Genomic DNA, 23,653 nt, shown 5'->3' on the forward strand with positions numbered 1-23,653 from the left:
AACATGGCCCTGAAACAGTAGCTGTTTACTTTCATGCCTGGCTAACCCAGCAGCACAAACATGCTGTGACATTCAAGCCGGAACAATTGTGACCATATATATTGTGCTGAACACGGCATAACAAATAAGTTGCCAACTTTACATAGTGAATGCCATGCTAATAATACGTAATAGGTTCCCATGTACAAGGTTGTAGCTCTGCAAAAGGTATCACAAAAAAAATCACACCTGTGTGAACTGAGTGGTGTAAGGTCTTATATAGACTGATCGGCTGTGGTCTGACGTAGTGTCTGACGTAATGAAATCACACCCGACAGACTAACAAAGCCAGTTGTAGGAGTGGTTTACACCACTCAACAAAAAGTAACAAAAGACACCCACATCCTGTCCTGAGGCTGTTAGGCTGGGTGCTGCTGGATCAAAACTGCAATATAAGGTAACAATAAAATCCACACACCAGAATGATGCTCCCCTCGTGGGTCTTTTCCCCCCTTAGACATAAGGTCTGAGGAAGAGTCTCCCGGCTCGAAACATCACCATAAAAATGACCCACGAGGGGAGCATCATTCTGGTGTGTGGATTTTATTGTTACCTAAGGTTGTAATGTAGTTCTTACATCAGTTTGATGACCACACATCCTCCGCCCACAACTGCTGTTGGATGATGAGGTCACTGCTATGATACATGGTAAATGGTGCATTTATATAGCGCTTTTATCCAAAACGCATTTAAAAAATTTGCAAACCTGCCTACAGATGATGTCACTGGTAGGTTTCTGAACTGTCCATGCAGAGCCCTCCTCTAGATAGAAATGGTGCCATCTTATAAAGAGCATTAATGAGGGTATGCGCGTGACATCATCATCAAACCCGGAAGTTATGCAGGAACGCCTACTGAGTGGCAAAAAACTACTTTCTGGCCTTGACAGCCCATACATCAAACAAAAGTCCTATTTGATTGTATTAAACAACATTAAACAATGTTAAACTCACTTTGCCTGTTGCTTTGCCACTCGATGTGCCATTCACTTTAAGCATGCGCATACACTCTATTATATGAAGATGAGTTGAAAATGAGTGAAGTGGTCCTTTAAAACGTAATAGACCTTCTGGTATACCTCTGACTCACTAGCAGCTTCCTGGCTTTGAGGCCTCTCATACTCACTTTTTGCAACATAATATCTTTTTTCTTTTCATGCTACAACACACCGACCATACCGAAACTCTGAAATATAACACCCCATATGTAGCATCATGCAGCAGACTCAAAGTTTGTCACACAACAGAGAACTAGTCTGATTTGACTGAAAATCTGCATGTTCCACAAAATCGATCGGAGTTGCATTTGCATTAACATGCATACTGTATTTGGCAAAATCTTTGCAACCTGTTTTGCTAACATAGATTATGCATCTACTGTATTAGTCACACCGGTCTATTTATGTTTTCCAAGAAAAGAAAAATCCACAGCACTGTTCTGTTCAGTAACCTCATGACTGACACCTATGCGTTTTGGCATTAACCAAAACCCTTCATCAAGGTGTGACTCTAGTCTGTGTTCATTTTCAAGCATGCCCTGTCTTCTGGAATGTTGAGCTGTTATTACACATATCACATATTGTAAAACATCTTTGGTGGGACTTGGTCATGTTTACAATCGCTGTGGTAGCAACAAATTCTGCACCAACCATGTACGAATTCTGCCCCAACCATGTCATGTAAAGTTTTTGTGAAACTTTTGATTATTGGTTTTTCTTTCTTTTCAAAATCTTTTTATTTAGGTTTTATAACAGAAGCCCGCAAGGGCAAGTATGAATGTCATCAAGTCACAGGTTCTTAGAAAAATAAATAAAAATAAAACATCAGATCTTACACAAGAGTACTGGTCAAGTGTAGTCAGTTACATATAAGGTAAACAAACATAAATCTCAGAGATCATAGGGCAGACATCATCATCATCATTTTTCGACCGCGGTCGAGATCATGGATTTCACAATGCCACGCCAGACTTTCCAGTCCTTCATTGCCATCCCCAGTTCCTGCTTACTGATGCATGTGTCCCTAGCGATGATCAGGGAACGTCAGTTTTCTACCTCTGGTCTGCTTTGAGGCAGGACTCCAGAGAAGAAGGGAAGATATAACCTCATTGTCAGCTCTGTAGCAGTGGCCGGCAAACTGTGTTCTTCTGGATCGGACTAGTGAAGAAACACAGGGAAGGTTGCCGTATATTAGATTAGTCGATGGGTGGCTCTTCCAAGACAGATTTTGCGCAGTGGACAGAGCCAAAATGTTTGAAATTCTTAAATGATATGGTATCCCCGACAAAATGATCAATGCCATAAAAGTTCTATATACAAATACCTCAGCGATCATCCTTACTCCTGACGGAGAAACACCATCATTCCCCATCCTTGCTGGCATTCTCCAAGGCGATACACTTGCCCTGTTTCTATTTATTATTGTTGTTGATTATGTTCTTCATATGTCAGTTGATACTATCAATGATAAGGGCTACCAACTTACTAAACCCTAGGAGAAGCTCTCGTCATCCTGCTAAATACCTAACCGACACTGACTTCGCTGATGACATCGCATCGTGCTTATCAGTCAATCATTGGAATACGCTCAGGCTCTCATTCAGTCTCTTGAGCAGGCCTCCAACTGTGTTGGTCTTTATCTCAACGAAACGAAAACTGAATACGTAAATATATGCAAATCCAACAATAACCACATTATAAAAACACTTAACAACACTCCTCTGAAACAGGTTGATGACTACAAGTATTTGGGTTCATATATATCTTCTTCCCAAAAGGACTTTCAAACTAGGAAGGGTATGGCCTGGTCAGCCTGCAATGACATGCATAAGATCTGGTCATCCCAGTTTAGTAAGATGTTAAAAGGGCAGACATAATGAAAAGACTGTATGTTGTTGCGCAATACATGCCCCTTCAAGACAAAAGAAAAATACATTTTCTCCCTTTCAAGTCCCAATTTATTAAAGCCAATTCCCAATGATTATTGGTTTTTCAACAAGTGCATGATACAATTATAGACCTGAAAGGTCTGTCCTCGGAGCAGGTCTGACTCATAAACTCACAGAAAGATTTTAAGAAGTGAAACTTTCATAAGAAAATGTGTAAATTTTAAGTTTAGTCATCAAACTTATGTTACTTATATGATTTAGCCCGCTGCCGACACAATTATTTATATTACAGCTAGCTTACGAATCTGACCAATTAATTACTCATTCACTAAACAAATAATTAGTATCTGCATTTCCTGACATGAAACACATGAATTGACACAAGTTTCACATTCTTACATTATTTATTTTTACAGAAAACATAGATGCAGAAGATAGAGGGAAGAGGATTATGCATTCCGTCACATTTGACATTATTACCGGTATCATATTATCTTAAATAAGGGTGAGTATATTCGACCAAACGGTAAACATGTACACACGCACAGACGCACACGAGAACATACACAGACACACACAGACACACACACACACACACACACACACACACACACGGGCACACGCACGGGCACACGCACGCACACACACGCGCGCACGGGCACACGCACGCACACACACACACGCACGCACGGGCGCACACACACGTATACACACAGACACACTCACAGATGCATATTTACACCAAGCTCTATTTACAGTAATGATTTTCATAGCTGCCAACAACTATTTGTGTGAGTGTTCACTGTTCAAACAGAACCTTTCCATCCCTTTCAAAATGTTTTAACTGCAACCTGGTGTCCCTATTTTGGCCATGTCATTACAGGCAAACATTTTTTTTTATACTATAAGATTTTATCCCACGATTTTTCAACCCATTTTTTCACCCAGTGTCAATTATCTAATGTAATCCTGGGCGCTACACTTCCTCTGCCAACCTGGGGAGGGCAGCGGACTGACCTCATGCTTTCTTCTATGCATGAGGAGTCCAAGGTGCTTCTTTTCACCTGACAGGGGGGAGTTTCCCCAATTGAAACAATTGTTTTAAAATGTCAAAAAGTTCCTAAACTTTTCCCAAATCTTCAAAAATAGCAGTTCTATAAGCTCACATTGTGTCACAATGCAACATGTTGTAAACTAGACTGGCTATGTTTGCTGTGTGATAGATAGGGTTTAAGAGGTTGCGTTAAATCTTGTTCTCTTCTTAGTTGGCAGATATGATGATATGGATGATAATGGTATGATATGATATATATGATGATATGTCTTATATGGTGCATCATGTATAGACTCCTCCTTTTCATTCTTACCATATGTTCACTCCTTTTTATCCTATATACAGTACATGCACTAAAATGTATTCACTTAGTAACTACTGTACATATATATATATATACTGTGTATATATATATATATATATATATATACTGCATGTAATTAATGTACATTTGACAGTTAGTGCAAAAAACAGATTCAGCAGAGAATAGTGTTTACACTCTCAGAGTTAGTTTTACTTTGTAAACAATGTAGTATAAATCTCGTGGGAGAAAGCAAAGAGAAGTATATTCTCTCAAAGGAAATCCCCTAAAGCCAGAAACGAGATACTCAATCCAGAGTCAAATATTCAGTGTATCCTATATATTAAAATTGGTTTAAGGGAGGGGCGCCCAGCCGGCGGGCAAAACCTCTCATGTCACACTCATGTAACCATGACTCAGCCATAACCATAACCCAATGCAGCCACACCCAAATATGGAGTGTGTTGACAATATGGGCATATACTGATGAAATCAGGGATCTCTATATATGGGCATAAAAGGGACATGGACTGACCGATTCAGAGATCTCCATATCATATGTGGGCGTATCAGTCAGATTGGCGGTGCAACATAGTACAATATATATACATTACCACAAAAATGTGATTGTCTTAAATACTACGGAGCCAATATTTTACCCCGTCGATTGCGATGGCCCTAAACCTGTGAATGCTGTACATTATTTTATCCGCAAACTTCTCAATTGACTGTGGTAAATCAATGAACCTGCACAAAGGGAATAAGCGGACCATGAGTATACCTACTGTACTACCTAGTATATTTCAACTTTACCTTATTCAGTATTTTTTCTCCCCTGGCTGTATTTCACAGGGCGGAATAGCAGCTCAAAACTGTACCTCACAGACCTACATTACCTGCAGCCAGTAATTATTATTATACAATGGTCTCCTGCTGTTCGTCCTCACCGCGTCGAGCGTATGTTCTTGTACTGGCACAGGAGTAGCTGTTTGAAGGTGTTCTTGAACGTTGTGTTGCAGAGGGCGTAGCAGGCTGGGTTGATGGTGCTGTTGATGTAGCACAGCCAGTAGCCGATGGTCCAAAGGGACGGGGGAATGCACGTGGAGCAGAAGGTGTTGATGAGCACCATCACATTGTACGGTGTCCACGTGGCCACAAACGCCACCAGGATGGCCATGATGGTACGAGTCACCTTTCTCTCCCTGGAGGAGCAGCCCTTCTTTTTGACTTTTGTCACCGGACTATTCTTCGTCACCTGGACAATGTAAGCAAATATGACACATCGTAATGCACCTTCAGTTCTTTTACACTTTGAATAAAGCTTTTTCTATCAAATATTGTTTTTTTTTATTTATTGCTTTATTGCCTTAAAATCATAGCTGGAAATAAGCGGTATATATTTTGTACGCGCACACACACACACACACACACACACACACACACACACACACACACACACACACACACACACACACACACACACACACACACACACACACACACACACACACACACACAGTGTATAGTATTTGGCAGTATACATTTCAATTTAGCAAAATGAAAAAACTATTATGAATTTCTGTCACCTTGAACAATGTTCTTGTGACCAGGTTTTGTCTCTCGGTGGCTGAAGTGTTGGTATTTGGTGTGTTCTTGTTGGAGACAGAACTTCTGGCCTTTTTCTTAGAGGAACGTTTTGTTTGGCTTGGCTTACTGCTGCCATTAAGCCTCGTCTGTGATAGACCGGGGGGAGACGACATGACCTCCTCTTCTTCTTTCTGATTGGATGACGAAGCGGGGATGCTGACCGTCATGGAGCTGTCATTGGTGGAGTTCTCCCCATCGATTATCTCCTCTTTGCAGGGGCCACATCCGTTTTGCTGCTGCACCATTTCATCATTGTTCTTGTCCCCATCGGCGACCTCCACCTCCTCTTCCTGCATCACCACATCGTCACTGCGCTGGCTCTCGCCCTTGTCTTGGCTCGGAGAAGGGCCTTCCCCCACACTGGTCCCGGAGTACTTCCTGCTGTCTCGTCTCACACGGCTCCGGCTGGCCCTGGAGATGCGAAAGTAGAGGCCGATCATAATGGCCACCGGCAGGTAAAACGCAGCGATGGCGGTGCCAAATGTCACGGCCGCATTGGAGAAGAACTGGATGTAGCACTCCCCTTCCGCCACTGTTCTCCCACCCACGATGAACTGCCAGAACAAGATGGCGGGCGCCCACAGGATGAAGGACAAAATCCAGGCCCCGGCGATCATCAGACCCGCCATCTTGGTGCTGCGGCGCGCGGGGTAGCTGAGTGGCTTGGTGACGCAGAAGTAGCGGTCAAAGCTGATGATGAGGAGGTTCATCACCGAGGCGTTGCTGACAACATAGTCGACGGCCAGCCACAGGTCACACACGACAGGACCTAAGGGCCAGTGGCCAATTACAATGTAGACGGTGTAGAGGTTCATGGAACACAGGCCGATGATGAGGTCTGCACAGGCCAGGCTGAACAGGAAGTAGTTGTTGACGGTCTGTAAATTCCTGTTGACCTTTAGAAAGAAAACAGGGTGAATGTTATCGGATGCTAATAGAATGCAATGTGCATTTTTTAGTGATTTTACATGGACAATAATGACATGCCAGAAGCACTTTTGACATTCTCAGCTGCATGCATTAGTCAAGCGCCTTGTGCTTTTACATATATTATTATAATGTGGATACATGTGAATAATACACATTAAAATCCTCAGTGTTCATTTATCGATTTGTAACTCGGAGAGTGTGCAAATTTAAGGGAACATTTGGTTACATTTGCGTTAAATGAAGGTTGTGTGTTTGTCTGTCTGTGTGTGTGTGTGTGTGTGTGTGTGTGTGTGTGTGTGTGTGTGTGTGTGTGTGTGTGTGTGTGTGTGTGTGTGTGTGTGTGTGTGTGTGTGTGTGTGTGTGTGTGTGTGTTTATTGTTTATTGAATGGATCCCCATTAGCTGACGCCGGGGCGACAGCTAATGTTCCTGGGGTCCATATAAAATACATACAAAAAGTACATACAAATACAATACAAATACAAATACATTCAACAAGATTAAATACATGAAAATACATAATTACAATTTATTCTATAAAATTAAATGCAACATAATAAGAATAACATTAAGGTCATGTGGTCAGCTGTAACAAGTGTTCCTTTAAAGCATATTTGAAAGATAATTGACTTTGTGTTATATTAATGTGAGGTGGTAACATGTTCCACAATGATATTGATCGATACATAACTGTTTGTTTAAGGAGGTTCGTTTTTGGAGCAGGGAGTGTTAAATGACCGAGGCTGGCAATTCTGGTGTTATGATTATGTCTGTCACTTGATTTTAATAACTGTGTGTGTGTGTTTGTGTGTGTGTGTGTGTGTGTGTGTGTGTGTGTGTGTGTGTGTGTGTGTGTGTGTGTGTGTGTGTGTGTGTGTGTGTGTGTGTGTGTGTGTGTGTGTGTGTGTGTGTGTGTGTGTGTGTGTGTGTGCACGTGTGCACAGGATTTCACTGTGTAGAGTAATCTATTATTTGAAAGAAAGTCCAAACCTTTATAGACACCATGACTAGGATGTTGCCAGTGATGGTGACCAGACTCAATGATCCAGCCACTAGAATAATGAAGACAATCTCCACAGTCGTGTAGGGACTTTCAGAGAAAAGGCTGCTGAGGACACCACTGCTACGGTTGGCAGGGTGGGATGTGTTGAGGACCTCCATTATTCTCTCTGGTATTGGGTATCCTCTTCAAAGAATGCTTCGGGCCAGACTCAATTCTGGGCAATCCAACTGGTAATGGAAAAGATAGAGAATGTACCATTTCATTACTGATCCTTGGGCATTAATCATAGACTGGAACATCTTGAGTGTTAAAGCTGTAACCTGTAACTGGGTCTCCTTGACTCCTTGCAAGAGACTGAGATGGAATTCTCGCTTGGCCTGGGCTCTGGGGAGATGTTGCGCTTGTGAAATTGTGGCAGAACTACAACCTGGTGTTGGGTGTCCTGTATACCTGACATTCTACATTACTCAGTGGAAGAGTAGCGAGACCACCTCCAACCACTGTAGATGTAGGCCTACTACTTATATTGCATTAACATACTCCACCAGTCCACCATACACATTGGTTAAAATAAGTTACAGCGAAAGTACTGTATAGATGTATCCAAAATGGACCCGCACAGGTTCATGTATACTCTCTCAGAGTTACAAGTGGATGAATTCAAACTGATTTTTTTTACTGTGTACGTATGTGCATCCTCACTGTCAAGATACGTTCGCTTTAAAGCACCCTCTGTAACATCCACAGTGCCTACTAGTCATGCCGGTGCTTGAGGGAGTGTTTTCGCAGACTGTCTTTTGGCTCAGGTGTGAAGGATGGACAGGTGTGAAATAAAGGCTCAGGCAGCTGCATTTAAAAATACGCACAGCATTGTCCCACATAATATCGGTATCATATTCCATAATATGAGATGAGAGGTTTCAAGTCATTTCACAGTTCAACATTGTGATTCTCTACACCTGTGGGTGCGATCTCACATAATACATCTCTGAAGTACGTTTGATTTACATATTGTGACCCCTGTTATGTACATCCTGCTATTTAGCTTGTTGTTATCGAATAAATTAACTTGTTCACACTGCAGCGCGATACAGCAGTGTATAAGCATTGTCTTATGTTTATGTGCTGGGTTAGCCCTCTGGGTCTTTGGTGACCTGGAAGTCATCACCCTGATAAAAACCTGACCTGACAGGTGGAGTAGGACCATGCAATGAGGCCACCTTCACCTCTAGAGAGTTCATTTACATTTCCCTGCCTGCCGTGAAAGTCACAAAATGGCCTTGGAGCATATATCTAATCTGAGCATGAAAGCCAATTTCAGAATGTCAAGTCGACGTCTTGATCCTGCAGGCATGGAGGAATCATTTCCTAACTATGCTCCCTGCTACTTGACATGGAATAGGCAGCGCATGGTTTGAAAATTGGATTTTGATTTGGGCAGCCGCCTGCGCTTAAGAGTGGAGTGTGCCTGTGCGTGCACGCATGTGTGCATGTTTTGTTTGCGGCAGATGTCCAGACCTTAATAGGAAGGCATGGTTTTAATGTCAAGACAGCACAGATTCTCTGGGGCTAAAGATGGTTTATCTGACTGCAACAGTGGAGAAAGATTATATGTCTGCACTCTGAGAGATGACACTCTGATGACAAGGAATGAATGGCGCCTGTGGTTCCTGCCCTGCCTTACAAATGATAATTGTTTCCATGGTTATGCAAAGTATACTTTTCTTTTGTTGCTTTATTCTTTCTCATACTTCGGGTATTAATATTTGCCTTTGGCCGCCGAACTTTATCAACCTAAGACGGCAACACTTGGTTGAACCCTGCGATATGTGTTAAAATGTGTGCATGCTTGTGTGGTGAGTGCAAGTGGGAGAGACAGAGAAAGAGATGGAGACTGGAGACAGAGATGTAGGGGCCAAGAGGACTAATGAGAGTTGTATTCCTTTGGCTAGATTTGTAGATTTGAATAATGCCCTTATAAGTCACCTGTCTATTATTACACACACAAAATTAATCAAACGATTCTCCACTGAGGACCTAAAGTCATCTCTTCTCACACTGTTATGTCTTATCTGAACAAATCAGGACATGCCATAACAACAATCTTCAAAGAATATCTCAGAGATGTCAGAAACAGGCTCCTGTACAAACGTACGGCATGCAGAAAATCGATGTAAAAGACCATGATGGCCACTGTGTACTGCTAAAGCCCTGTAAGTGACTCCATTAGCCTTCATGATAGCATCATATGTACCTGAGATGAGCTTCCTTCCTGCTCTTACAAGCAGTTTAAACTTCATTACAGTGAGAAATAACTCTATCTCTCTTTCATCAAAGACCCATTCTGGGCCTTTTGCTGTCATAATAAAGACTTAAGTATGTGTGTGTGTGTGTGTGTGTGTGTGTGTGTGTGTGTGTGTGTGTGTGTGTGTGTGTGTGTGTGTGTGTGTGTGTGTGTGCATGTGTGCGTGCGTGCGTGCGTGCGTGCGTGCGTGCAAGCTGGACAGTACTGTGTCTGCAACCCGTTGCTTACTTGCCTACCCAGGTTATGTCCTCTCAGCCACTAAAATAGGAATAATGCAGTGGCACCAGAACACATGAACGAGCTGAATTATTCTGGATGCAAATACCTTCATTTCAGAACATGTGATGTGGTTTATAGCGGAGCAGGCAGCAAACAGGACATCAGTACACAGTAAAAAAGTAAAAAAAACACACATCCTCAGTGTTCATTTATCCTTTTTTAACGGCTCTATTTGGTTAGTTAAATTAACACTGAGGATTTTACTGAGTAACTGCTCATAAGCTCCTCCCCTCTTTTTCACTTTACACCAATAAGATCTCCATTACTGACCTCCATAATTGTTATTCGGAGCTACTGGAGACAGTCAAAGAGGCAAACAGTATTTCCTTGACAGGCACAGTAATTAGATCCAACAGATGCTCTTTGCAACAGCTGTGCCGGTAATATGCTTCTACAGTGTACTCATCTTGTGCGACTGTTTTTTTTTAAAGTCTGTATGCCCACAGTTTGGGCTGTTCTCTGCCAACTTTAACACTTTGACAGATTTATGATATGAACACAAGGTGTAATACATCAGAGTTCTTTCATTATATTGTCAAATAAATCGATTTTCCGATGATTTTCTGATGGGATTATCCCTGCTCTGTTAGCTGTGGAATTCTAGCCAAGAGAATGACAGACAACGACTCCAAACCCCCAGTGCCGTGTCATCACTATGAACGTTAGTATACAACGACTCCAAACCCCCAGTGCCGTGTCATCACTATGGATTGAATAAAACTAGGGCAGTGCAATATATTGATATTATGTCAATATTGTGATATGAGACTAGATATTGTCTGGGATTTGGGATATGATAGTATTGTTATGGTGTTGTCTTTTCCTGGCTGCATTTCAGTAAAGTATAGTACACGACTGTTCTATTACGGTATTTGCCTTTACAAACGTAGTCATTATATTGGCATGACAGATTAGGCCTATCGGCAAAATGCATTATGCAAATTATGCAAATATTTGTGAAAGCATCCAATAGTCACCCCCACACTATTGTCACAATATTAATATTGAGGTATTTGATCAACGTTATTGTGATATTTGATTTTATCCATAACAATAGCCCAGCCATGAAACCTTTATAAAAATGCCTACACATAATGTACTATATAGATATACACTGTATGCATTTCAACTATGATCTGAACCAAATACAATTTGTAGATAGACTCAGACCTCTGCTCTACACTACCCTCTACTACTATTTCACCAGTCAAGTATATTTACCACTGACCTGTCATGATTTCAGTAGAGACTGTCCTGAACTCTGGAGTGGGAAATTTCACATGGCCCTGAGCTTTGGCCTGGCATGGCAGTGTAATGGAGTGGAGTGGTGAAAGCCTCTGACTGCATGCAGCACACATTGCTACAGAGAGGCCAGAAACAACCTAGGGCTACTCTATACCATCAAACTATACCATACTCTGCGAGGGAGGAGAAAAGGGAATGAGGAGGAGAGAAAATGACAAGCTGGAACAGTGAGACCAGAGCAAGAAAGAGTTATCGCTGTGAATCAAGGAAGGCGAAGGAAACGAGAAGACATTAAGCACCGAGAACAAGATGGAAGAGATGAAATGAATGAAAATGAAATAAAGGAACTCTGGGTGGAGGGAAGAGGAAACTGGAGTGGCACAAGCAGAGAGAGTCCATCTCAGAGGACACCCTGGAATGAGTAGGAGAGTTAATGAGTAAAGATTAGGGGAGCCTAACTTGATTTACCATGTGCTTATTTCAGGGAGGAGGAGCCTGACTGATCTAATTTTCCTCTAAAATACAAACACACTGTTATCAAGGGGGATTCCAAGGGAGCATGGAGACAGGGGAATCCAGGCTTGTGCTCTGACTCTGATGGGTGGTTGGTTACAGATGATATTCTCTACACCACTGTTTCCCAAACAGTGGGACAGGACCTATTTGTGGGTCGTGGACACATTTGTATCTGTCCCTTTCTTTTTTGTTTCCCACATTTTGTTTTTTATTTATAATATTTCAAAACATCTTCAAAAACATTCCCAAAAAATGCAATGATTTTTTTCAAGAAATCAAATAAAAATCTAAGACATTCAATAAATTAGAAAACAAATGTTTAAGAACTAGTGAAGATAGTCGATCTACAAGCTTGTTTTGAGCTTGTAGATACATTCCATAAATTAGAAAACAAATGTTTAAGAACTAGTGAAGATAGTCGATAAGCTTGTTTTGAGCTTGTAGATCTGCTGTTTTCTAGTTTGGGTCCCGGGGAGACATCAAATTTAATTTTTGCGTCACGGGCTAAAAAGTTTGGGAACCACTGCTCTACACAGACATGTTGGAGACAGTGGAATACGCATGCCAGCCTTAGTGAAATGAAGGGTGAGTGACATAGACAATATCAAATGACTGAGCAGAAAATGTGTTCCTCATATCAAGTTGGACGTAGGCCTAGGTATCATTCTGTCCTCATTTGACTCAGAATTGCCACTCAAGAGTCATTGTAGGCTGTGGTGAAAGGCAAGACATGATTCCAAAACAGTCCACCCCTCGGCAATTCATGTGTCAACAGTACACTATAATGTAACCAAATAGGCTACTATAGCAGTATGCAACACAGACAGCATTATACACAACCAATACATTCCCTGATCTGCCATGCCTAGCGTGTACCAACTGTACCTACCTGTAAATATTTTTCCATGACTCCAGGCAGGGTTCGAACCCACAACCTTCCGCATGAAAGGCATATGCTCTAACCACTACACTAGGGAAATAAATAAATAAAATCAAATAAAGAAAAATAAAGGGGAAACGGTCTTAAGTAATGTAAAGTATAGCCAACATGATTGAATATTTCACATTTAAGGACTAATATTTATATAGGCCTATAGTTGCCACACTGTACACATTGCTACAAAACCTGTATATCCAATCATTTTGGGCATATATATCCATTTAAGTCTGATAATGATGTAGGGCTTTCTGTGAATGTTCAAATGATGTATAGCCTATAGCCTACTTTACATTACCATTTTCTGATATTCTATTTTTTTTTTTTTTACATTTTGGACAAAATAGCAATTTATTTCCTTAGTGCATCTTCTTGTTATCCGTTTGGCCTATAATTATATAATGATAGCTATTCAATGTGAGGAAACAAATAATTACTTGTTTTCTTTCTTTCTTTTTTCAAAGGTGCCAAGTTACGGAATATTTCTAGGCGGAGTTCATGGTTCAAACCGGTAGAGTAGCGACGAGGGAGCTTACTTACCAGATTCGTTCCGCACAGCAGTAAAGGATGTGATCGTCAGCTCCGTCCATGTTACTCTGACGGCTTTCGATGTACTGTAGGCTACTACTGCTCCATTAGTAGCAGAAAGTAACTGGTCTGAGCGATGCCCCTCCTCTGTCAAGAGCATGTGTGCGTGCGCCTGTACGTGCGTGGTGAGTGATTGAGCAAGCACAGAGATAGAGAGAGAGAGAGAGCGAGAGAGAGAGAGAGAGAGAGAGAGAGAGAGTTGTTAGACGGATTAATGAGTGTTGTATTCCTTCGGCTAGATTTGTAGATTTGAACAAGGCCCTCCTGTGTCGCCTACCCTATCTTATTCTACCCTAGACATTTGAGACCAGATTTATATATAGCCTTGCATTAAGAGAGCCACAGTCAATGGTTCGTTCAGCACCATGGAGAGCACTCCCATCCAGTGGTGATGGGGATGGGAGTGGGACCACTGGTTGCTGGTTGGTTGTAGTAGATACTCACAAAAAAGTTTTGATATTCTCAAAACACTGGAAGGTGTGGTTACAGTGGTTATATATCTGATGATCTATTTAGACAATATTCACCACTTGCAACCTGCTGGTGTCCCTATTTTGGGCAGATTGTCAAAGATAAAACAAAAATCTAAAGTTGTCAAAGAAATGCTTTTATATTTATATTTACTTTACAAAAAAAGGCAAAAATAGCAGATGCTTGTACTTGTAGATTTACTATTTTCGTTGTATGACAAAGTATTATATGTCAAACGGTTACTTGATAAATCACTACAAAAAAAAGAGAACAAAAGAGGATAGCCTATAGTTATTCTGTTAACCTTTACGACTCTGTTGTTGTTTTGACCTTTTCACCAAACTGATGATGACGCACTCTTCCCCACTTGGTGGATGACCTTACTTTGATGGAATTACAACAGAGAATAATGGCCCCTTTCCTGAAACAATTACAAACAACATACATCAAACTGACCAAACATGGTCTAGAAAATATGAGATGGTTTATTGCTCTTATTTTTCTCTGGTAAAATTTGTCTGTGATTTATTGACCTATTGCATGGATAACATGTGCGCCATCACCGCCATGTTGGTCTATATATTAAACGGAAAGGATCTGTGTCCTCTGGATGAAGGAAAATTGTGATTAATGTCAATGTGCAACTACTTAACATTTGAGCGAGGGTTACTATTACACAGTAGATAATTGTACTAGTGTATCCATGTCTGTAATGATCATGTCTGCCGTTCTCCCATTGGTTCTGACCACGTGAAACCGATACTGTATCTCGACTCCACGTGTATCAGTATGGATTCTTGGTTCTCTGAGGCCCCAATTGGTACAGCTTTATTTTACGGAAATTCTTTGCAATTGAACTCAAATGAATGAATGTATCCCCAACAGGCTTCATAGAGAGTATCACTCAAACTGAGTCTTAACACATGGACTGCAGCCATGTGATGAACCAAGATGTTCATTACTAGGTCAACATTATACTTACTAGTACAACCTGCTAACTTGCATTGCAGGGTGAGAACTACACTCACAAGAATCAATAACAGGCAGACAGATATATTTGTGTCATTATAACCAGGTTAGCAGTTCCGTCGGTTCCACACCATCCTACGTAGGAACAGGGGTATCAGTGTGTGTGTGGGCATGTTATGAATTGTTTCACAGTTATACATTATAAATTGTACTTCATGATATATATTGTGGTTTATTGTGTGTTTACAGTGGTCCTGAAACATGTTGACGTCAAAATGTTTTTCTAAGATAGCAGGAAAAATGTAATTAAATTGGATTAAATGGAAACATCATCAAGCTAACTGAGATGTCACTTATGAATACCGTATGAAACTATACTTTAGCATGTAATGCATTCAATTTCCCGTTGGCCACTGGCAATTGCTTAAGAGTTGACTTGGTATGTGTGCATGTGCATTGTGCAGGGAATGTTGCACTCTATCTACCTACATGTGTGGGGAGGCAAAGGCGTCAGTGCCAGAGCACCATTCTATGGTTATGTGTATCAGTCACTATACCTTTTCTCAGTTACACACACTCTGGCCGAACATGGACAGTGTCCACAGCATGTCCATTCAAGGAATAAAATGAATGTATTTTTCAGAGGTGAATGGGACACTCATCAACCGTAAAGGCTACACTGCTTCAGGGCACATGTTCTATATTACAGAAAACCATGAGTGATAATAAAAGCCATCACCCCACATCCTGGCCCCTTCTCTCTCTCTCTCTCTCTCTCTCTTTTTCTCTCTCTCTCTCTCTCTCCTCTCTCTCTCTCTCTCTCTCTCTCTCTCTCTCTCTCTTCACTCTCTCTCTCTGTCTCTCTCTCTCTCTCTCCGTCATTCACTTCTAGTTCTTATCATTTGTTTTGCTAACTTGCTCAACATCCTCACTTACTGTAACACAAGTGTGCATGTACTATAGTACTTGCCCAGATATTTTGGACATGTTGTTATAGTCAAACATTTTTAGTTTTTTCAATTACTTTTATTCAAAATGTGACACCATGCAACATGATGTGAGCTTGTAGATCTATGATATTCTATTTTAGTGGTTAATTCACATACATACTGTAAATATATAATCTATTGCTGTACATTATATACAAGGAAAACAATAACTGTGAACAGCAATTATTTCTACACTTCACTATATGAAGCAACGCCTCAAGGTGCCAAGGAAATTAGGTCATCCAGTTTGAACCAGAGCAGATGCTTGAATGTACAGTACAGGGGCCACACACAAGCAAGCCTCATACTTTACAGTTGTTAACACACACAAATCGAACATTTGGTACAATTTGCACAACCTTCATTTCATGTACTGTACCTAATCGCTCGACACAATTTGCACTACTTCACACACTTTCTGCATTAGACTCTGACTTTCCAGCTTTACACTCTGATGTCAATTACACATCACCTTGTTGTCCAAACACTACACACAATGTTCAGTTGATGCACACACTTCTCATGTAAAATCTGAAAGCATCAACCAACAACACACAAATATTCAAATCTCTAAACATTCAGGTCTTTTGAGTAATTTGCTGTCTGGGACAATGTGAGCTTTCACTGGGCTGCTCATGTGCGTGAGTGGTTCCAGGACCACATTCTCCTTTCCTGAATCCCATTGAGGAGTTCTTTTCAGCTTGGAGGTCCACTGCTCCAGGCCATGGAGGAAGCTTGTAGTAAGGCTTGTTTATGTCTGCTGTTTTATGTTTGACTATGAAAAGGGTAGGCCTACACTTAGTCATTTTACAAAATGAGAAATGGCTCATTCTCCAGAGTAATACAGTAATACAGTAAGAGATTTAATAGCAAAACGTCATCATGCAAAAGGGTTTAGCATTTTGTGTCTGATGTTTTCAGTTTTGTGTGTGCGGTTTTGAAAAAGATGTTATTGTTTTGAGAAACGTGTGTTAACAATTGTGATAAACTGTACAAAAACATTTACTGTAGACTACCAACCAGGCAGCGGAGCATTTTCTACCATTTACTTTGAGAAACACTGGAAGAGTTTGGAAAGGAAATATGATTTGGTTGACTGTTGTCCAGTGATTGCCAAAGGAAAACGAGTACATGGAATCTGGAACATGGAATGTGCTGATACTTGTCATCCATGCCAAAGTGAAAGACAATACTGCACTTTACATGTTGAATATCAATTGTGTTGGATATTATAGAAAATCAATTGAGGGAAAGGAAGGACAGTCAGAGAGAAAGGGGGTGAGGGGGGTGGACTGCACCAGTCAAAGCACAAGAAACAATTAGATTTTCTTTTGCTCGGGTTAGTTTTTATCTATTTTTCTGTTATATGAGTAATTGCTAACTTAGACTTTGCTGCTCGACAAACTTATGCCTTCCTTTAGAACTGATCATTTTGTATGTGCCCATATTTGGGCCTGCCTTAGTCCCTAGTTCACCAAAACAGATGGTGGAGACGAGTTGGTATTACATGTACATCAATATGACTCAAAATGTGTTCTAAAAATATCCCCTAAAGATTAACCTCATTGATTTTCTTTTTCTTGGTTTCCTAGTCAAATAAATTGTGATAACCACATGAACTTTTGCGTCCCTATTCTGGTCATGCCATAATATGCCAACATTCTGCAGAAATAGCAGATCGACAAGCTCTCAACATCCCCACATCATTGTGATGAATTGTGACCTTGTAATTAGCTATTTTTGGCGAAGAGATTCGATTTTTAGGGGACCAAGTATAGAGTCCATCAGGCCCTGATAAAATGAAGTATATGGTGGTGGTTAATGCACAACTGAAAGACATGTCATAGAGAATTGAGCCTGCTTTTGCTTCTGGTATTATTTGATATAACATAACATTGCCTAACAGAGGTTCCTTTTTATTCCAGGGAATCCCCAAACATAAAACCACTATATGTACTCCTTTTTGTCACACATACCCCATTTTGCACTGTGTGTGTGTGTGTGTGTGTGTGTGTGTGTGTGTGTGTGTGTGTGTGTGTGTGTGTGTGTGTGTGTGTGTGTGTGTGTGTGTGTGTGTGTGTGTGTGTGTGTGTGTGTGTGTGTGTGTGTGTGTGTGTGTGTGCAGAGGAGGACAACAACATGAGGGCAAAAATACAATAATGTGAGTCAGACTGTGTCCTCAGAGAGGGCGTTTTAATACTTCATATAGTCAGCTCAGCACCTCCCTCGTTGACTGTTCTTAAATGCTTGGCCAGAGTGGGAGGAGTGGGATCAACCTTATCACCTTCTCACTGAGTTAGGGGAGAAACATATAGAGTGAGAGAATGAAAGAGAAAACAGTGCAGAGTGAAATCTATGAGAAAAATTAAAGACGTGTTATATTTAGCTTACAGCATTGGTTACCATCTTCTGCCATCGATGGATAAAATCTGGATGATTTATACCCATGACAATCTAAGTATCAAGAAAACACTTTTTGTCCTCCTGTTTAAGATCCCAGCAGTTTTGCCAAAGCCAAAGAGTCGTGACACTGCTGCCATCTAGTGGATAAGCTCTAATGTATTAAGGGGTTACCTTAATTAAAGGGACACTTCACCCCTTTTGCAATCAGATCTTATTTTAATGATGTTTGGGAGACAAGAAACACTTTCCTGGGGTTTTTATGCGGGTAATATGTGTTTTTAGATATTTTAGGTTTTCAAAGTGTCTCTATGATGTCATGGACACTGGGCTCACTTACTTCCTGGACTACATGTTGTCTCAAGCCAAATTCCAATATACCAAAGTCTCGGCATCTCGCTCACTCACACTCGGTCACTCCAGCATGGCAAATTATGGTGAAATTGGTGAGCTGCCGAAATATGTTACCATCTTGTGGACTTCACACAACTTACATGGAGGTCTTTAAATACGTGGCCTGAATACCGTGTTAGGTGCTTGCACATATGCACACATGGCATCAACGCATGGTGTTCTGTGCTGGCACACTATACTGAGTATACTCTCTCTACTCATACGCTATATGTCTATTCTGTTCATTAATGTTACTCTGTCTTTCTGTTGTAGTGCCTGTGATATTGCTGACCTCTGCTGGTCTAAACAGACACCTGTCAATCACCTGATGACTGCCACACCCTGTGTCAGCTGTGCCCTGATTGAGTGATTAGTAGCAGGCTATAAAGAGGAGCTGTGGAGAGCAGCTCATTGTCTCCCAAACACCCAACCTGAAAAGTTGTGTTCCCTTGCACTTGTTTTTCTTTACTTTCAGTTACTGGGCTGGTTATAAGTATTCGTTTGCCGTTTGGTTTCTAGTTAGTTTAGTTCTTTACTTTGTTTTGGTAGTTTATGGGGAGTCTGGGGACTCCGACATGCACATAGGGCATAGCTCCCCAGGCTCCCCCACTTCATTAGTTTACCAGCCCATATCTTTGTTCGGTAGGATGCCTAGTTAGGTTTTGAGTTTATCATTTATTATTGTTTCGGCATTTAAGTTAACCCTTTAGTGATTCAGCTATTCAGTGTTTCCTTGTGTGTTGCATTCCTGGCTTGTTTGGGGTTCAGTGTCTATTTATTGCCCGATTTTAAATAAATTTGGTATATTTTTGGTAAACTTTTAAACTGACTTTGTGTCCTTATTATGTCATGGTCCTTGGTGTTCGAGCCAATCATAAAGGGCCGTAACATACCGCTAGATTGAACGCTGCTAATAAACAAACTGCGATTTACATTCGGCACTGACGTTATGCGACCTCCATGCTGGAGTGAGCGAGTGTGAGTGAGCGAGTGGCCGAGATTTTGGGTTTAGAGCACCGAAGTCTGATGTCACTTTCAGTAGAGGGCGCCAGTCCACAGGTTCATGTATTTTTTTATTTGCATTATAATAGGGGGATTTTGGGTCGCTTCATATAAGAACTGTGTTTGAAAGGTAAACCGATCATCCCGGCCTTTCTGTCAGGGGGGTGGCTGTGCGTCGTTAATGATGCTCATTAATATTTGATACAGCCAGTTTCTGGAGAAAATGGAATTAATGTGGCCACAAAAGCCTTGAAACTACAAGGGTATGAAAGCAATGTCGCTGCTAGTCACGCCCAGCTGTCAACACATTGCGTTCCTGAGATTCCTCGTTGACGTAAGCTCAGTTGACAGTGACTCGTAACCACGAAACATTAAATATCAATAATACAAAATAAACTTAACATGTCAGTTTCTGTTGTGCGACGGGCAGCTGCAGCCAACCTGCCTACCCGGAAATGTAGTCTCTGGGTTGTTTGACTCGTTTCTAGCGTTTATTGTGGGGTTTTTTTGGTATATTTGTACATTTCCACCTTCAATCGATGCTTCATATCCATATGAGTGAAAAGGCCGGGATGATCGGTTTATTTTTCAAACACAGTTCTTATATGAAGAGACCTAAAATCCCCCTATGGGGATTTCAATGCAAATAAAAAGTACTCGAACCTGTGGACTGGCGCCCTCTACTGACAGTGACGTCAGGACAGCCCTCCCCCTATCCACAAGGAGGAGCAGTGCACCAAAGCATTATGGGAATTTTAGTCCAGGAAGGCTTTGACCTCCTTCACTTGTGGCAAATACCAACCACTCACTCACTGACTGACTGCCAGTCACATTGATGACAGAAACCAAACGGCAGAAATAGATCATTGCAAAATCATGTCCAGACAAACGTTCTGATTGAAAATTTAAGACAGGGAATCATCAAACATAATCAGCCTTCTAAAATGCAACCTCACATAGGCCTATCAAGAAATAAGTAAAACATTATGTAATCACTAGGAGGCAGTATTTTACCATTAAATGAGACATCTGCAGTCTGCACAATATCTTGGCATCCATATGAAAATGAATTCAATGTACAGTAAGCCTGTAAAATATTGTAGATCTATTTTATTTTAATTGGTTTTCATTCCATTTATATAATAGAAATATGCTTGTATAAGGGGAATGAAGATATCATTGTTCATATCATTGGTTTATCTTATGTCTCAAAAACTTAGTAGGCATATTGCAATTTGCTTCTGTTTTTGGCTAACAATCATCAGTGCAGTGGTGGTATGTAGTGGTGTAGAAAGTAAACAATTACTCAAGTAATGGTAGTGTAAGTTAGGCCTACTTACACTACCATGAATTTGTCAACATTTTGGATTTAAGTCTGTTGCTGGTGGAGGTCCCTGATTGATCTATAATTATCTGTTTTGTCATGTTAATTGTATGAAGGCCTTCAATCCACATTGACAACTTCTGAGCAGAAAAAGAAAGTTATTATATGAAGATGAAGATATAATATATTAAGGATTAAATCTAAGTGAAACATGTTTAACTATACCCATACGGCAGGGGTCTTCAACATTTTAAAGGCCAAGCCAAGGACCCCTTAGCTGAGAGAGAGAGATGAAGCATGAAATTGTGTTGCAGATTGAACTTTTTCATATAGAGCGCCATGGGGCATGGACCTGTTTGACAGCACTATCATCTGTGTTGTGTAAATGTATGGTTTTCTAAATGTTCTTTTTCATCCTATAAGTCCAGCTTTGAGGGTCTGTGTAAACACAAACATTGAAGACAAAAGTGTGTAAACACAAACATTGAAGACAAAAGTGTGTAAACACAAACATTGAAGACAAAAGTGAGGACGCAGATTGTGATTGGCCAAAATGAGATGATGTATAATGACGTATGATGATGAAGTTATACAATCTGCTATTTTTCCATGATATTTATCTGTGGAACCGAGGCAATCAAAATGTAATGCCTCAACTACAATTCTGTCCCCAGTTCAAATATAATTATTTTGTGGGGTCCCCAGTTCAGATCAATTTTGGGGGTTGTGGCCTGAAGAGAGAGAGAGAGAGAGAGAGTGTGTGTGTGTGTGTGTGTGTGTGTGTGTGTGTGTGTGTGTGTGTGTGTGTGTGTGTGTGTGTGTGTGTGTGTGTGTGTGTGTGTGTGTGTGTGTGTGTGTGTGTGTGTGTGTGTGTGTGTGTGTGTGTGTGTGTGTGTGTGTGTGTGTGTGTGTGTGTGTGTGTGTGTGTGTGTGTGTGTGTGTGTGTGTGTGTGTGTGTGTGTGTGTGTGTGTGTTTTATCTCTCTCTCTGGACCAGATCTCTGTGGACCTTAATAAGCATCAGAGTGCTAACAAGCTGTTAAAAAATATCTCCATTCATCTCTCACACAGCTGCATCACTTCAGTGTGGCAAAGCACTTCTTTACTTCTTTGCCTGGAGGTTCTATAGCAGGGTTGTGCTATAGCAACACTGCCAACACCTGTAAATACAAACATGGGTCCTAATGGATCTACATTAATTATATTACTATTAAAAACACGTCCTTCTTGATGGAGAAATGGTCCAGTGCATCAGCGACTTCTCGCTAATGGAGAAAATGCTACCTGCTGTGATGTGGCCTACAACTAATATGTCAAACAAATTGCCAGCACTTACAGGAATGTGCTTTTTGTACTTTATTTAATGGGCACAGGCAGCAAAAAAATCACTACCTATGCCCACCTGGAGGACATTTCCGTGAGTGCTGACAATTCATTGTCAAATTCTAGACAATGCACCGTACAGCTATTAGAATTCGTTTGAATTGTGCATGCATTATCTTGAAATTACACTACCCCTAACTTGTACCTGTATAGGAAAATATTTCTGTTTCTATGTGCACTCAGTGAGAGAGGATTGGAAAAAATATGTCCCTGGTTTGCATGATGCAGAGGACATCTGCAATGGAAATACCATGTAAAGTAAGGAGGTGAATTATGACCACACCTCTACCCCTCCCCCATTCCCATTGCACTTATGATCATCACTTTAGGTCAGACCAGTAAATCATTACCAAGACAATAAATGTCTTTTAAAAGACCATAGACAAAACCTCAGCTCACAGTGAACACATATTTATGTTTTTGCCATCTTCAATATTTTATCTACTTGTAGTATCAAGTCAGCAGTCATTGGAAAAAAATATTAGCACAGCAGCATTGTAATTCAAATATATATTAATTTAAATATCAATATGCTCTACTTAGACATGCAACTGAACATACATAGGATTTCTTATAGAAGTAAGTGTTTAACTTGCATTGCCCAAGCTGGAATGACACAATAGTCATGACATGCACCAGTCATTTGAATTCCTGGATGTGGTCAAGGGAACAGATTGACCACAGGTTTTAACTTGTATTTAGATACTTCATACTTAACTAGCCCTCAGCAGTGCTTGGCCTTCAAGGGTCAGTGTATTCAAAATCAAATAGTTTAAATAAAGGCTGATGTCACATTTATTTGCTGCCCTTTCATACCTTGTTTTATTATAACTATTTGATAGGCTGAATGTTTTCTGGGTATTATAAAAATCACACCCATTTGAAGTGAGGAGCGTATAAATTCTCAGTTCATTGTCAATGGTTTGTTCAGACAACACAAACATTAGTTCTCCGTTCATTGTCAATGGCTCAAAGTTCAAAGCAGGTTAACGCT

At 40.8% G+C, this 23,653-nt stretch overlaps 1 protein-coding gene across 1 annotated transcript; it reads right to left on the reverse strand.

The window, feature by feature from the left end:
- Positions 1-5,223: 5,223 nt before the first annotated feature.
- On the reverse strand, positions 5,224-8,017 carry LOC306922964 (muscarinic acetylcholine receptor M2-like; the record flags this gene model as incomplete). The annotated part of the gene is made up of 4 exons (XM_079500886.1): positions 5,224-5,535; positions 5,867-5,932; positions 6,089-6,823; positions 7,847-8,017. The coding sequence occupies 4 exons, from the start codon at positions 8,015-8,017 to the stop codon at positions 5,224-5,226; spliced, it is 1,284 nt and encodes a 427-aa protein (XP_079357012.1).
- Between the last annotated feature and the right edge of the window lie 15,636 nt (positions 8,018-23,653).

This window comes from Electrona antarctica (assembly GCF_951216825.1).
Source record: "Electrona antarctica genome assembly, chromosome: 5".
Classification (NCBI taxonomy): Eukaryota; Metazoa; Chordata; class Actinopteri; order Myctophiformes; family Myctophidae; genus Electrona; species Electrona antarctica.